Source organism: Nicotiana tabacum, chromosome 12 (assembly GCF_000715075.1).
Source record: "Nicotiana tabacum cultivar K326 chromosome 12, ASM71507v2, whole genome shotgun sequence".
Lineage (NCBI taxonomy): Eukaryota > Viridiplantae > Streptophyta > Magnoliopsida > Solanales > Solanaceae > Nicotiana > Nicotiana tabacum.
This window is the reverse complement of record NC_134091.1, coordinates 97,994,624-98,011,704: the sequence shown is the minus strand read 5'-3', so window position 1 is coordinate 98,011,704 and position 17,081 is coordinate 97,994,624. Positions and strand designations below refer to the sequence as shown.

The following is a 17,081-nucleotide window of genomic DNA, read 5'->3' as shown; positions in this document are numbered from 1 at the left end:
TGGTGCAAAATCAACGCACACATTTAGTCCTGCGTCCATTGTCACAAAGAAATAGTGAATTCAGTGTCACTTCTATAGTTCCACTGACCTAAAATTCTGACTTTTATCTCTAATAACATCTACAAAGATTTTTTGAAACACAGTCAGAACCTTGTGGTCAGGCCCTTCCGCAGACCACGCACATAGCGGGAGCTTAGTGCACCGGACCGCGCTTTGCCCTTTAGTCAAAAGATGCATTTGCAGATGCTGTATGATCCAGAAGACATTATGTAGCATTGCTCCTGAATACAGAATCAGTGCCCCAATGGACATCAAATAATGACGGTGCCCTAAATTATGGGCTACAAGGACATGTACAAGGACTCCCATTCTAACATCTTCACACCTGAAAATTCATAAACAAACTCACCTAATCTGTTTTACCTCATCTCTATAAATCAAGAAGTTGATAAATTACAGCCTCATTCACATAGTTAAGTTAATGTGACAGCAGGAGAATGACCTGCAGGGCATCTTTGCCTCCTCGGACGTCTAGTCGTCTTGCCCCACCCTGTTAGACTTTTGTCCTCCAAACTTAGAGGAGGGGTTATTGGGGCCGACACAGTGGGAGGGGCGGTTTCAATCACCATCCTCCGCCTTCCCCGTTTACCACTGCCATTCCTTCTCATGGATCCTGAGTTCCAAGAATGGCCCATAGCTTTCATCAACTCTCCGAATGTCTGAATGTCTTCGGTCACCTCGTGCCTTGACAACGAAGCCAGTCCAGGAAGGATATCCCTTTGAAAGTCCCTCCGCTGCCTTCCCCACCTTCCGTTTCCTCTTCGGGTTCGCTTTGTTAGTGAAGTGGCTCCTGCATCTTCCACTGGTTGGACTTCAGGAACAAAAGGCTTGGGCATGTAGTCTTCTTCCTTAGTCTCTTCTAGTTGCAGTGTCATTGCCTCAAAGTAATCCATTTTCACAGTAGTAGTAGGTGCAAGAATCACAGCATCCTTGGCTATTATTTCTTTAGACTTGCTCGTGAATTCATTGTCGAAAGAAAAGACTACATCAACAAACCAACCTAGGGATCCCAGTGGATCATCAGAGGGATCGCTGGAACTTTCGTCTATAAAATTGAACTGACTGGATGATGAAATGGATACTATTGCTTCCGCTGCGTTCCTGACAACTTCATCCTGTGTTTTTTCAAGTTTGGGCGCAGGCAAATGCAAAGATGCATCATTTTGTTTGTCCTCTCCGGACAAATGATCTTGTTCAGTTTCCAGAACAGGAAGAGCTTCCAGATCTATCTCGATGACAGTACTCACGTTGACATTATTGCTTTCAACAAAGAATGAATCTTCATCTTCAGTAATACATGAGTTCAAATCGAAGGAATTTCTGATAATGGTAGCTTTTGTCTCCATCACTGTCTCAACAACCACTGATTCCGTGGAAGCCTGTTTCTCGGGCTCAACCACAGAAAGGTCACAAGCTATGTTAATGTCAATCACCATGTTCCTCCGTTCATGTCTTCTATTTTCTCCCTCAGGTGAGGAATGAAGAGTAGCAGAAGTGGAAACAAATAAAGATGACTCATTTTTGGAAGCACATGGAATTTCAGGAATTGGAACCCCCAGAATTTTCCTTTTACTTCGGGTTTCCCCCAGCTTCTTTCTGGCCTTCATGTTGCAATCTTCTAGAGTTGGTACGACATTCTGTGAAAAGGAGACATTGCTGAGATTTTTTGAAGGACCACTTCCGCAGATAGGTGAGTTTGTGTAGGCTTGGATGAAGCCAGAGTCGGCTGAGTTTCCACCTTTCATGGTATCCGTACTCACATTTCTGAAACTTGGCTTAGCTTTAAGCCACGGAAACACTGGTATACAGTCTTGAGGCTCTCTTTTTGCCTCAACCAACTCAAGATCTCTCCTGGAAAGTTCCTCATCTAGTGAACTCTTTGATAGTACATTCAAATCGAAACCTTTGTGGGACGTCAAGTCCATATTATTGGAGCTAATAAGATATTTCTCACACCTATTATTAGGGGAGCACTTAGATGTCAAGCTGTCACCCTTGTTATGTTTCCGAGAATCAAAATCAACAGATAAGAAAAGGGGTGAGTCTTTGGGCCCCGATGAGGACCCATGGTGAAATCCATTCCTGATGGAGAGATCAGTAGCCAAACCTAGATTTGACGTAGAACTTCCATTGATATGCCGCTTGTCTCCAAAAATGTCATTGCTCTGAGGTGACTGTGGACTCTTGCTGACCATAGCAAATGAGTTCAATGACGGGTTTGTATGCCCTGATGATAGCCTTATGCCACTTGGTTTACCCCAAGAAGAGAGTGTGTGTGACCATGAATTGGTAAATTCCGAAGAATTAGAGAATGGATATGGAGTAGCCGTATGAGAAGTGACAAATGATTTCCCATAGGTATAGTTGGACTTCTCATGATTTCTGTGGAAGGTCTCTAAACTATGCACTGTTCTCTCTCTCCAAAGGTCATCCCTGATACGGTGAGGTGATTGAACCCCAGGAGTTAGACAGGCTTTGTCAAGCATTACTTGTGCCGGGTGGCAAGGTGTAGGTAACTTGTTTTGTGCAATACTATGAGGTAGTGGAGCCAAGCTACCTTTAGCGTTACCTGCAAAACGAAGGAAACACCTGACATACCATCACGAAAATCCAATAAAGAAGGAAATTTTAATGTGCAAGCAACCAAGTCAAGATTAGGCGCAACAAGCAAAATTCTGGCCGTTGTATATACAATGTTTCACAGGTATTATTTACCTGTCTCATATGTAGAAGAGTACCAGTCTCTCTCTTTGCCTTTACTACCAAATGCTGGATTTGATTTAGCACAAGCATTTAGATCAGCAGGTGATGGGGTTACTTCTTCAAGCTGAGCTGGTTCATTGAGATCAGCTAACCTAACCAAGGTTCTCAAACATGAATTGGATGCTGAAGCATCTCTTTTATCACTCTTGATACCAGCATCAACACCAGGAAAAAATTTTGTACTGCTGTCTTGGTCAGCTGTATCATTTCTATTAGCACAAGATCTTGGACAGAACAATCCTTCATTATCTCGCAACTGCTCATCATCTTCATCTGTTTCTATGTAATCATCAGCTGGAAGTTGAAGATCAAACAACTTTTTCCGCACTTTTGAGGGCCTAGCCTCAGAAACTTCACATGTATTTGAAGAGCAACTATTTTGTATTTGATTTCGACCAGACTGTACATCGTTCACCTTTGAAGAACTCAAGGGAGAATTTAGAATTTCAGTACCAGATATAGATGGTCTAGCATAACTTGAATTTGCTACTGGGAAGCTGGTGATATGGCATTTCCAAGCATCTTTAGGTGGAAGATGGGATCCGAGAAGGCTTGATGAAGATGATGGCTCCATTGATGTCCAAGGTTTATGCAATTCTGTCCGTTTAATTTCATACATCATGTCCCGCTGGGTTCTGTAAAGGCGATGAAGTTCCAATACCTACAAGCAAAGATTTACATAAGTAAACTTTGCAGCAATACTGGAAAAAACGTGTAAAAAGGGACAAACTACTTCTGTAGATATATGCAAGAGGACCAGTATACAACGAGATTAAAAGCTTATAACTTCCTCAATTTAACAGAAAAATTAATGTTGACAACTAGAGATAGAATTACCTGATTCTTGAATGTTTCCTCGTGTTCAAGTATTTTCTGCTTTAGAACATCTTTATCGTATCCAGGATCTTCATCTATCGTAATCCTTGACATGAAACCATTACAGTATTGCGCATTTGTGTAGATTTTCTCTCCATAATGTAGGGGCCATCCATTGTTTGAATCCTCACTAAGGTAGCTCATGGAGTTATAAGCTGATAAGTAGCTTTTGCAATGCACTTGTGTTTCCATTCCTGCCGACAGTAGGAATCAAATCATATAAATAAAACCAAACAGTATATTCTAACTATGAAATTCAAAGCTTAAATTTTGAAGTTCCCTTTCTTAATATTTTCAAATTTCTCGAATATCAGTCTAAGTTAGCAAACTGACGGGAAGAGTAAGACAGCAACGCTAATTGGCTGAATGCACATTATCTGAAAGTACTATTTCGCACTAAACATCATGACCTCATTGGCACAATCCTCATTCAAATCTCACATAGTTTAAGTGCCAAAATCTACATAACAGATTTGCATTTTGAACTTATTGTACTTCCTCTGAAGAAACTTTTGGGAGCTCCCTGAAGAAATTTGATGAACATGATAAGACCGATGGCAAAGCTCCCCTCTCAAGGAAGAATGTTTCTGCTTCAAGTGTATCTTTTAAGCATTAAAATACAACTTTTCACAGTACATTAGTCTCCCATTTTCTGTCGAGATTCTCATATGAGCAAATATGGAGATGATAAACTGATGATGTCTGGTAAGAACATGCAAGGAGACTTAATGGTGAATCTACCGAGAACTTGCACTACAGAAACCCGAAAAATATGGATATTCCATATAATTACATTTAGTACTGTTCTGTCACCAAACAAACGGGGGAAAGCAGGAACATTTTTCTTCACAAAAGCCAAGCTATACTTCATAATCGCATAAACTGTTTATGATCACACTCTGCATATGGTTTTTCGTTAACAAGCACCATTTCTGAGAGTCAGTCACTCCATATAGAACCAACCCAATAATCCAGCACGCTTCACTGGAATCAACTAGAATAATCTAGATTTTCCGACCAGCAACATTTCAATCCAACTCTTCAATTATTGCTAATTCATAATCTGCTAATGAAGACAGGCAATCTTGCACGAGTCGACGTAGTTGAAGGTTACAAAAATAGACCATAAAAGCTGGTGTACTATGAATAAAGGCACCATGTTTGTAGCGAGCAAATTAACCAAAAAAGGACCAATGTAGGCGCTTCTACTAATAACATGTCAACATTAACTGATGCAATTCAAATCCTTCGACCAAAACTAAGAATTAGAAGGCATTATATATTGTCAATTCCCCATTAATTTAGACTAACAAACCAACTAATATTCAGAGATGTCAGCCAAAACTTGGTGATTAGCACCACTTAATGATATAATTTGGCTCGCATACCACAATTTCAAGAGAAAAGAAAAACACTTTATAAACAAGTAAAGTTGCAATATTTTCCCCTTGAAAGTGTCAATGAAGGGGAATTTGTAAAAGTACAGAAGCTACAAATATGTCAAATAAAAAAGGATCACTTCTCAAATCCAAGAACTTAACCAAATCTGTAAATAAGTAGACTACTTCACATGGTAGGGGAAATGTATAAAACCAGAATGACAGAAACCATAAATTTAGAACCCCAAAACTGCTACCTTTAAATATAAACATGAATAAATTAACATAATGATTAACTGAAAATGCAAAAAAAATGAACAAAGCAAATATAGAACATAAGATATCATCTGGTCCTGGGTCTTAAAGTCAAATATGAATAAATCTAAATATAAGATTTTACCTCAGACCCACACCCACATCTTTGAGCCACCCTTCTTGGAGTATTATAGCATCTCAATAAGAATCATGGAGAATTTGTAGTACCAAACTGAGACTAAGGCACTAAGCCAAAAAAAAGAAGAATGAATAAAGAAAAAACAAAACCAGAATAAATAAATAAATAAATAAAGACAAACTGAGAAAGAGTAATACTTAATTACTACCTACGACTATGTAATAACTATAAGGAAACAACAAAGAGGTTAGTTTGGTAATACCATTGAAGAAGCTGAGATCCTAATAAAACTGAACAAAAGATTAGAGCATTCGATCTTATGGGGCCACAAACAGTCTCACTGAATGAAATGTTCTTTTAGACAGAGAAAGAGAAAGTGTTGTTGTTTGGGTGTGTGTGGGGGGGGGGGGGGGAGTTTCTAAATGTAGTAGTAATATATTCTGGCTGTAGAGAGAGAGAGAGAGATCCCAGATAAGAAATCTATCTCACACAAACAAACGACCTTCTAAGAACAACAGTGACATGAAATTTGTCAACATCTGTTCTCTGCTTTTTTTTTCTTCACCTCTCTCTCTCTAGATTTGAGGAAATGAAAGAAATGAGGATTTCTCTCCACCTTCCTTGCTTTTCGTACAGATATTAATGAAAATTAATATACCCATGTTATAACATTGTTTTTCTGTTCTACCCGGGTGTCTAATACCCGCTTTGGCGAATTGAATTAAAAAATTAAAATTCACGATACATTGCTTAATTCATGAATAGTACATCTTTCGTTCCTTATTAGTTGTTCATTTTTTATTTTGAATAAAGTATGTACACATGATAGTAATATCATTTCAAAAGGTCTTGGGAAATGATTTAGGGAAGTAATTAATGATAAGGGTAAAATAAGAAAAAAAATTATCTTTCTCTTAATTTGCTAAAATAAAAAAGTAAGAATAAAAATATATTTTTAGTATAGTGGACAGGTAAAAGTTAACGGATGGAATAGTCCTCTGGAGTGGTTACTTGGTATCATTTCTATGGTTTTAGGACTCAAGTGCTCGACTAATTTGGGTTTATCTCCGTTTCGGGGCCCCGACTAAATTCACATTATTAATCTGAGACCAATAATTAAAGATAAAAATATGTTATTTGTCCCACCGCATACCCTTGACTGTTATTATAACATTGTCCCATTCTATTATTGATGGCTTTACTTGCATTTTTGCGTGTACTAAAGCTCGTCTTGTTTTAAAAGGGGTTTTTTTTTTTTAATGTATTTCATGCATCTTAATTTCAAAGAAAACTTTCCAAACTGATGAAGTACTGCATATAAATTTTTATTACTAAACTATCACTTAATTTAGTTAAGTATTTAGTGTGTATTTTTTATTTAATTTGTGACTTCTAAAGTTAAATTAATTTTTCATGTCATTCTCTTGAAGTTTGTGTGTTGAAAATCAAAATTCACTAAATACACGCCTGCTGACCTTTAACAGGTAAAAACAAACACAATCAACTTGACAGTCTTCTCTGTGATGTCCAAAATAGGGAGGAAAAAATGGACTAATCTTATATTGCTAACTTATTAATCTCAATGCACAGGGTTATTACTACTATTCTTTAATATTGTTTGCATTTTCCATTTTAGTTATTGTTTAATTGGTTGACAAGTGGTAGTTCAGTGATTAAGAGACTATAGTATTAACCCCAGTATCACGAGTTTGAACTTTGAAACCTGTTGAATTTTCTTCCTATTAAGAACTATGTTGAAAAAAATATTCTCCACTATTGTACAACGACAAGTAGTCGGGGACGGAGCTAGGCGGGCAGAAGGGAGTTCAGTCGTCGTACATCCCTTCTCTGAAAATTACACTGTACACATAAAGTTAAATCTTTTTTTATGTACATATATCAGATGTTGAATCCCCCTAATATTTTTACTTGTTTATTTTTTAATTTTTTTAATTTCTTAGGTAAAAATCCTGCTTCCGCCACCGTAAGTAGTTAGACATATTTCTGAAGAAGTTAATTTGACTTATACAATACTAGATATAGTTGGGGGGACAGTATTCCTTCATTCTTCATCTTATTATAGAAGAGCATACCACGTTACATTTACTATCTTATAAAATTATTTAAACAATATCAAGACATTTTAGTTTAAAATGAAATGAGGGAGCAGTATTATTTTAATTTAATTGGCTAAATGCAGGACCCACTGACACTGTGGGTTGGATGAAGTTTCTATATAAGAAAAAGAAGAAGATTTTTCCCTTTATTTTATTTAAGTCTAGGGCTTACAAATATTTGCTAAAATACCCTCCAAATGTTTATTATTTACAGAAGTTAGGAAGGTAAGATTTGATGCTTCTGAATTTCTGATATGTGTCTGATTGGATGATACTCTGTTCCATTGACAGAGAAAGTATATAAGTTACGTGGGGTACTCAGAACTGTACTGTGTATGCCATTAGATATGTAATGTACGAACCAACGTGGTACTTTTGGCAGCACAAACACATACTCGTTTTATTTATTTGATTGACAGTGTATAACTGGACAATTTATTTTTTTAAAGTTAATATATTAAATCTATTAGAAAAAATAAGAGAAAGAAATATTAAAGTAATAGTCGGAAAAAAGAAAACGTGACATCGACGTAAAATATCATAGTTTAATGAATTTCAATTCTTTAATTTCTTAAAAGTCATGAAAGTCTCAAATAAACTGATGTCAATATATTTTGAAAATACCCCAAATTAGAATGGGCGTTATATAAATTTATTGGAGGAAATAAATGAAAGTTCATCACTCAAAAATTAAATTAAATGATTATTAATTGTTAAAAGATTATCACGTCAACAACGACAGTCGCATACTTTATTTTGTTTTGAATTGTGCATTACGTGTTCAATAAGCACATATGTCAACATTATAGGGTGAATATGTTAGAAACTCGGAGTGAGCTCATGCAATGGGATGGAAACTCTAACGGTAGAGTAGAGAGAAAAAAAGGATAAAAGAGAGCATCGGACAAAATATCTTTACGATGAAATGAATCTTCTAACCTCTTATTTTCGGAAGTACAAGTATTTATTTTTGTGTTACAATGTGGCTACTTTTACAAAAGTAAACTGGCTAAAAAAATAAAATCTATGTGCTATGTGTGTGTGTTATTATGTGGGCCGGTGGGAGAGGAGTCGGCCTGATCTGAAAGAGTGCGGAATTGAGGCCCAATATGCTCAACACCTCCCCCCCCTCCCTCAAGATTGGGGTGATAACACTCCAAGTTTGCCCAACAAATGACGGTGAGAGAGGCATGTAAGGGGCTTGGTCATGATATCAGCCAGTTGCTTAGCACTAGCAACATAATGAAGGGAAATCAAACCAGAAGTAACATTGTCCCACACATAATGACAGTTAATTTCGATGTGTTTGGTGCGCTCATGGAAAACTGGATTCTTAGCAATGTGTAGGGTAGCCTGGTTGTCACAAAAAACAGGAACTGGATTAGAAATAGAGACACCAAAATCAGCAAGTAACCTGATTAACCACGACACTTCAGCAACCACTTGCCGAAGGGCCCTATATTCAGCCTCAGCAGAGGACAGGGATACAGTCTGCTGCTTCTTGCTCTTCCAAGAAACATGGCAGCCACCAAGGGTGATAAAATAACCAGATACAAACTTTCTGGATATAGCACAAGTTGCCCAGTCTGAATCAGAATAAGCCTTAAGAGTAAAATCAACACCATGAGAAAGAAGAATGCCCAGGGCAGGAGCAGCAGATAAGTATCTCAAAACATGAATGGCATCAAGCATATAAGGAACCTGAGGAGCCTAGAGGAATTGACTAAGAAGATGTACTAAAAAAAATAATGTAGGTCTTGTGTGTTGGAGGAAATTAAGCTTACCAACTATCCTCCTATAAGTACTAGGATCAGATATTGGTTCCCCCATATCAGTCAAGAGTTTGACAGAAACCATCTAAAGGAGTGACCACAGAGGAGAAGTTCTGGCAATGAAACTCTTAAAGTAAATCAGAGGTAAATTTGTGTTGACTCATGAGAAAACCAGCAGCAACTTTAGTAACTTCCAGTCCCAAAAAATAGTGAATAGACCTCAGGTCCTTGATCTTGAACTGAGTATCAAGGAAGTCCTTGACGACATCCAGTTCATAAACATCATCACCAGCTAGAAGGATGTCATCAACATAAACAGCTAGAAGTGTGAGGGAACTTCCAGAGGACTTGAGGAATAAAAAATGGTCATTTTTACTGGGAATGTAGCCTCTACTGAGCAAGGCCTCAGACATCTTAGAAAATTACTGTCTAGAGTCCTGCTTGAGGCCATATAGAGACTTCATTATCTTGCGAACCAATGGAGAAGAGAAAGAAGGAGATATAGAAGAAAGCTGCAAACCAGGAGGGATCTTCATATAAACTTCCTCATGAAGGTCACCATGTAAAAAGGCATTGTTGACATCAAGTCGATAAACAGTCCAATTCCTCAAGGCAGCAATGGTAAGAAGGCACTTAATGGTGGTGAATTTAACTACAAGGGAAAAAGTCTCATTATAATCAATGCCTTCTTTCTGAGTGTCACCCCTTATCACTAACTTGGCCTTGTACCTTTCAATGGAAACATTAGACCTTTGTTTGATCTTGTAGACCCATTTGCAAGGTATAGTCTTCTTGTGAAGGGGAAGATGAACAATGTCCTAAGTGTGGTTTGCATCTAAAGCTGGGAATTTCTTTAGCATGGCCTCCTGCCAAGCAGGGTGAGATACAGCCTATTGGTAAAACTGGGGCTCATGCATGTGCAATTCAGTAGAGGTGACCTTAGAAACAAGATAGTCAAGAGCCTTGGGAGCAAGAGATGGAGAAACATAATCCTTTAAATGAGGTAGAGGATTACTGATCCTGGAGGAGTGTCTGACAGGGAGAGAAACAGAAGGAGTAGGAGAGACAACATGTGGAGAAGTGGAAGAAGGATCAGTGGTAAAGAAAGGAGAATTAAGAACATCATGAGGTGAAGGAATGGGAGAATGAGGAGAAAAAGCAGAAGTGGGAGAAGGAGAAGAATTAGGTAAGTCTACAAAAGGAGAAAGAGAAGGAGGAAAGATTTGTGAAGCAGTAGATGAATAAGGGAATACATGCTCATGAAAGACAATATCCCTAGAATATAGGATAGCATGGTTGGAGAGAGTTAGCAACTTGTAACCTTTCTTGCCACAGAGATAGCCAAGAAAGATGCAAGGGGGTGCTCTAGTATGAAACTTGTCTCTCCCAGATTTGGGTGTGGTGGCATAGCATAAGCATCCAAAAGATCTAAGATGATCATAGTAAGGGGGATGACCATGTAATTTTTTATAGGGGGATATGTTATTCAAGATAGTTGAGGGGAATTTATTGATGAGGTATGTGGCTGTGAGAATACATTTACCCCAATACTTGGTAGGTAAATGTGATTGAAAAAGCAAAGATCTAGAGATTTCTAAAAGGTATTTGTGCTTTCTTTCCATAACACCATTCAGTTTGTGGAGTGTGAGGGATGGTAGTTTGGTGTAGGATACCTTGAGAAGTAAAGAAAGATTTATACTCAGAACTAGTACCTAATTCAAAAGCATTATCAGACCCGAAACACTGAACTGAAGTGTGAAATTTAGTGTGAACCATAGAGGTGAAAGCCTTTAAAACAAAAAGAGCATTGCTTTTAGAAGAGAGTAGATGTGTCCAAGTCACCCTAATGTAATCATCTAATAGAGTTTAAAAATACTTGAAACCATTGTAGGTGGCGTTATGGTAGGGGCCCCAAATATCAATGTGAACCAACTGGAAAGGGGCTGAAAAATGAATGGTATTGTTAGGAAATGGCAGTCTCTGATGTCTAGCCATGGGAAAAATAGGACATATAAAAGGCTGTTTGGAGGGGATTTTATCATAAAAGGAAGGAATGAATTTCATCCTATTGTAAGGCATGTATCACATTCTTTGATGCCAAAAGTAATCTGTTTTATTGATGTCAATGTGTGGATTACAAGAGGGACTGGGGGAAAGATGAGCATTAACAGAAGTAGAACTAGAACAGGTAAAAATAGTAAAATCAGAAATATTACATTGTAAAAGTAAAACACAAAAAGGAGATTGAACATCATCAATAAGATGGAGAAAATACAACCCATTATCAGCTCTACCAATTTTCAGTGGACTCTTCAGAGAAGGGGCCTGTAAAAAATATTTAGAAATGGTGAGAACTACATAACAGTTAAACTCTAAAAGCAGATAATAAATGAAAATTAGGTTGAATTGAAAAGAGGGAACAAGAAGAACATTGTGAAGAATTATGTCAAATCCAAGGTGTAGAGAGCCAGTAGAGACAACTTTAACTTTGTAGCCATTTGGTAAAGGTGTCAAATAAGGTCTAGCTAGTGGTGTTAAATTGTGAAGTAAGTGTTTGTGAGGGGTCCTGTGATTAGTGGCCCCTGAGTCTAAGATCCAAGTGTCTATAGTGAACTGAGATGATGCATAAGTATGTAAGTCCACAGAATTAACTACAGAACTACAGAACAAACCTGTAAAGTTTGCATAAGCAGTGTTCTCTCCAGAAGACAGATTATTGTTGGCCCCAGGATAGATATGAGATTGTTGCAGTAAACTCATGAGATGTTGATATTGCTCTTGAGTGAAACCATATGATGAAATATCAGGAGTTATAGAACCCTGGGAAGGAGTTGATGGAATACTAGAGGAAGAAACATCAACATACACACAAGAAGCAGATCTTTTGTTCTTGTTGAACTTGAAATCAGGGGAAAATTCATGGAGCTTGTAACACTTTTCAATAATGTGCCCAGATTTCTTGCAATATTTGCAAGATATAGACTGATTAGGTCTCTTTGTCTCTAATTGAATTCTCTGATTGAAGGACCTCTGACCATTATTAGGAGCAGAAGAAGCAGAGAAAGAGACAGATTCAGCAGAAAACCTGGAGAAGATGCTTTCTCTCTTCTTTTTTTTCATCATGCTGCAGAATGGAGTAGACTTTACTGACAGTTGGGAGAGGGGTCATCAAAGAATGCTGATCTTGACTATGGAGTATGAGTCATTTAGTCCAACAAGAAACCAGAATAGTTTGAGTTCCTCAAGGAATTTAGGAAGGGCTCCACATAAGCAAACATGTCCAACATAGGTTGTGTTCATCTCATCCCAAAGACTGCATAGTCTGGTGAAATATGAAGCTATGTTTGAGGTCCTTTGGGAGATAGAACCAATCTCCCTTTGCATTTGAATGAAATTTGACCCATTTGATTGACCAAACCTCTCATTTATATCCAACCATACCTCTCTAGCAGTGTCATACCATAAGACACTGGTAGCAATCTCTCTAGACAAAGAATTGGTGATCTAAGCAATCAGCATGTCGTTACACCTTTCCCAATAGGGGTAATAAGGAGAATCCTCAGTAGGTTTATCATGACAGCCATTAATTAGCCCTAATTTGTTCTTGGCAGAAAGAGACACAAGCATGCTCTTCCTCCAAGCCACAAAACCAGTACCATCAAAAGGAGGGGAGACTAAGTGAGTACCAGTTGAATTCTTTTTGTCCCATTAAATCGGATCAAGTACTTTGAGACAAAGTGATTGACATTTATGTAACAAACAAAATAGATTATACTTAGGATATGTTTGGTAGGAAAAAAATGTTTTCATAGGAAAATAAGTGATTGTTTCACATATTTTTAGTGTTTGATAATAAGCAAAGAAGTCATTGTTTGGCGGGCAAGTAGGAAAATAACCACCTAATAAAAAGTAATTTCCAATAAACCTAACCTTACCCCATTTTACCTATAGGCAGAGTCATGATTTAAAGTTTATGGATTTTGAACTCGTCACCAAATTCATAGCTTGTCTTAGTTTCCGTGCTTGTGACGAGCACAAAACACAACACGAAATTGATACTCGCTAATCAAAGATAGTATTGTATAATATCGTCTCCACAAGGATTGGATTTAAATAATGTTTAAGTAATTCCTAGTTTAATCGCTATTCAGGAGGATCAACACTTGAGTTAAATGATTATGATCTAAGTTTAACTACTAAAATAACGCAATTGACAACTAATAGCAAGGAACTAGAGATTCGCAGAATTGGTTTCTTATCAATGTGAGGAATAAGGGTTTTATAGGATAAGTGCAAGATAGCTATTTGGGATTTAACTCTAGTTTAATTCACTCTAATGTTCTAATGATTCTTACAAATTCACTCGATGATTAGTTCAAACGTATAGTCAAGACTCCTCTCTCAATTAAATCTTAACTCTACGAGGTGAACTAATATAAGCACTGTAAAAAATGTAATCATGCGTTAATGGATTGATCCTTAGGAAAACGTCTCTCGAATATTCTCCTAACATGATTTAATCAACAATTCAACAAGCTCATTCGATTACTTAAGAGAATCAATGAATTAAATCAAACAAAATAGTGCAAAGATAATCACCAATATATTCTGCTTTCGATTAAATAAACTGATAAATAAAGTTGCAACAATTCAAAACTCCATAAGCGAATTCAAGCACGAACTAGGGTTAAAATCCACAAATATTTATCAACACACCATATCCGTCAAACCCTAAGGTAAACTACTCCATAATCATGGAGGAAGTCATCACAATTATAATTGAAGAATAAGAAAGCATCAATCTATTACAATCCAAACTCTCGTATTGAATTGATGGAAAGATGATGGAATCGCGTGTCTTGTAGCCTCCAATGCTCTCCCAAAGCTTCCAAAGTCAAAAGTCCCTTCAAAAATGTCTTTTTGGTGTATTATACCCTGTAGAAGTGGGCTCAGGCGAAATTACCTTTTCCAAGCCGAAATAGGAAAGTACTCTAAAAAAATTATACAGGCGCGCCGCGCCGCCCCACGCGAGGCGTTAGTGAGGAAGTTAAGAGAGCACGTTCTGACGGACAGTAGAAATTTCTACTGCCGCGCTGCCCCATGCGGCGCGGTAGTGCATTGTTTACAGAGTATTTTTGTTTTGTCGATTTTTTATATCTAGACTTGGTTTCCGACCCCCGAACGCGATCCCAGTTTAATCTCTTGGGCTTTTACTCAGACTTCAAAGCTCTAACTTGTTCAATTTAGCTCTCGAATATCGTTTTAACTCGAAATCACTTCATGCAAGGCATAAAATACAAAATAAGTGTAATACACTAACATTTATGCTCAAACACAAGTAAAATGCAGTAATTAGAGTGCAAAATATGACTAAAACACGTGATTCTAGCCTTCCATCAACACCCCACACTTAGACCATTGCTCGTCCTCGAGCAATAAAACTGCACTTCACATAGAGACGGCCTTCTTATCAGACAACTTCCCTAACACATCATGCTAAGAAAATTTAAAGCAGACTAAGCACCCAATCATAACATCCTCACCTCAAGACTCGACTCAAAATCACCAAACATTTTTCACAACATGCTCACTTACTCTAACACAGAGGTCAAAGAATTCACCTTACCTTCGCAAATCATGTGCCCTCACACAAACAATAGAGGGTAGTTCCCCACACGATAAATTCAAGAGCAAATAGGAACTCAAGATAGAAAGAATTAAATCACTCTTAGATATATAATTCATGTGCCACAAAAGACGTACCATAGGCTTGCCCGTAGTGTAATACTCTACTAATTAAGCTCATTCAGTCAAAGATTAAGTAGGACTTTATTTTGGTTGTAATGTAGGCTGCGGGACGGGTAGGATACATTTGGATATAGTGACTACACCTCTATAAGCACTTTAATACATATACATTAATAATTCAAACCCCATACTTATGTTGAACCAAACCCCTACCTTCATTCATAATAGCATCAAGCTCCCAATATCTTTAAGCACAAACAAGATGAGAACTACCACTAGCATGGAATCCATTTTTTTCTTTTCTAAGTTCTGATTTTTTTTCTCTTTTTTTTCTCAATCAAACTTTTTTTTTTCCAATTCTCTACAAGTGGCTCTCATAATTTTTCAAACAGTGCACCTTTCTCCTTTTTCTATAGTTCCAGTCAAAACCCGACCATACCTCACTTAGATTTTATAAGCTCATAACAACATCAAGTGCTCACGAGAGGTAAAAGGTTCAAATAGATAGACAATTCAAACAAAGGGATCAAGCTTGTAGTGTGGTTGCCAAAGAAATAGGATTACAGTCTCAACGGGGCTAACTAAGATACACGTTCATTAGGTGGGTAAAAACATATATGTGGCTCAACAAAGAAATGCCACTATCACATCCTAGACTGAACAAGACTACTATTTCGCTTTGTAAACACACAGGGCAAGTTCTAGACATCAACCGACATGCACAGAATATCACAAAACCTCACACACATATTGGCACATAACTCACTTAGGATCGGATGTATCCCGATTCTCTAGTCAAAGTAGTTAAGCAAAGTTACAATCACACAAATTAAGGCACTTATTTAAGAGTCAAGAAATGAGCCTAGGCATCACACTAAGGCACTCACTGCTCTCAAGGCACAACAAAGTCAAGAAAAGTCATCTCCCTTTTAATACATAGCACAAGAGTTCACTACTCCTACTAAAAGAAAAAAAAACTAACTACACCCGGTTCAACAAAAACTCTTGGAAAAGAACCGCGGCACAAAGGAAAACCAAGGAGGGATTGTTACACTACCTAAAAAAATAAAATATTTTTTCTTTGACTTTGATCCCTCAAGAAGACAATCGAGGAAATCCACCGTCGAGAAAAGTCAAAAAAATATTTTTATCAAAAGAAATGACTACAAACACATATACATTCCCCAACCCACACTTTAAATTTTGGCATGTCCCCATGACACACAAATAAAAAGCAAGAGATAAACGAAGCTTCCCTGATTCATCTAGACGGGATCTGAATCAAAGTCGGGACCTCCTTTGCACACCCGACCCAGTGCACATATCCATACAAAGAGCTTCTTTACGCCTTCTTTGGGTACAACCCACACTTATCCACTTGACACTCTCCAAGTTTCTCCTTCAGGGCCCCCATTTCTCCTTCCATTTTGAAAATCAGCTTTTCAACCCCCACTTTGAGCATGAGCTGCCTTTTCTGGATATCTAGAATTGCTCTGCCCGTAGCCAAGAATAGTCTTCCTAAAATCAGAGGGACCTACCTATTTTTCTCCATGTTCACTATAATGAAGTCCCCAGAAAACACAAATTTACCTATCCAAACCAGCACATCTTCCATTATTCCTTCAGGTATGGTTATGGTCTGATCCGCCAGCTGCAAGGATACAGGTATCGACCTGATCTCTCCAATCTCTCCCTCTAATCTACTGAAAATAGACAACGACATAAGATTAATAGAAACACCTTAATCACACAAAGATTTTTGAAATTTAGTACTTCATAAAGAGCAAGGTATAGTAAAACTCCCTAGATCTCCACATTTTTAGGGAGCTTATTTTGCAAGATGGCACTACAATGCTTTGTCAGCTTAACCATTGGTGCCTCTTCCACTTTTCGCTTCTTGGACAATATCTCCTTCATGAATTTAGCATAAGCTGGCATCTGTGAATGCATCTATGTGAAAGGTATATTCACA

General features: G+C 37.6%; 1 protein-coding gene across 2 annotated transcripts; it reads right to left on the bottom strand.

The window, feature by feature from the left end:
* Positions 1–251: 251 nt before the first annotated feature.
* LOC107784589 (uncharacterized) lies at positions 252–6,095 on the bottom strand. 2 transcript variants are annotated; one of them, XM_016605738.2, is made up of 5 exons: positions 5,735–6,095; positions 5,479–5,579; positions 3,661–3,893; positions 2,776–3,484; positions 252–2,629 (listed from the first exon to the last, which is right to left on the bottom strand). In XM_016605738.2, the coding sequence occupies exons 3-5, from the start codon at positions 3,889–3,891 to the stop codon at positions 474–476; spliced, it is 3,096 nt and encodes a 1,031-aa protein (XP_016461224.1). In that variant the 5' UTR covers positions 3,892–3,893; positions 5,479–5,579; positions 5,735–6,095; the 3' UTR covers positions 252–473. The 2 variants fall into 2 exon arrangements, with proteins under 2 accessions (XP_016461224.1, XP_016461225.1); XM_016605739.2 differs by lacking the exon at positions 5,479–5,579 and having other exon boundaries at positions 5,735–5,872.
* Between the last annotated feature and the right edge of the window lie 10,986 nt (positions 6,096–17,081).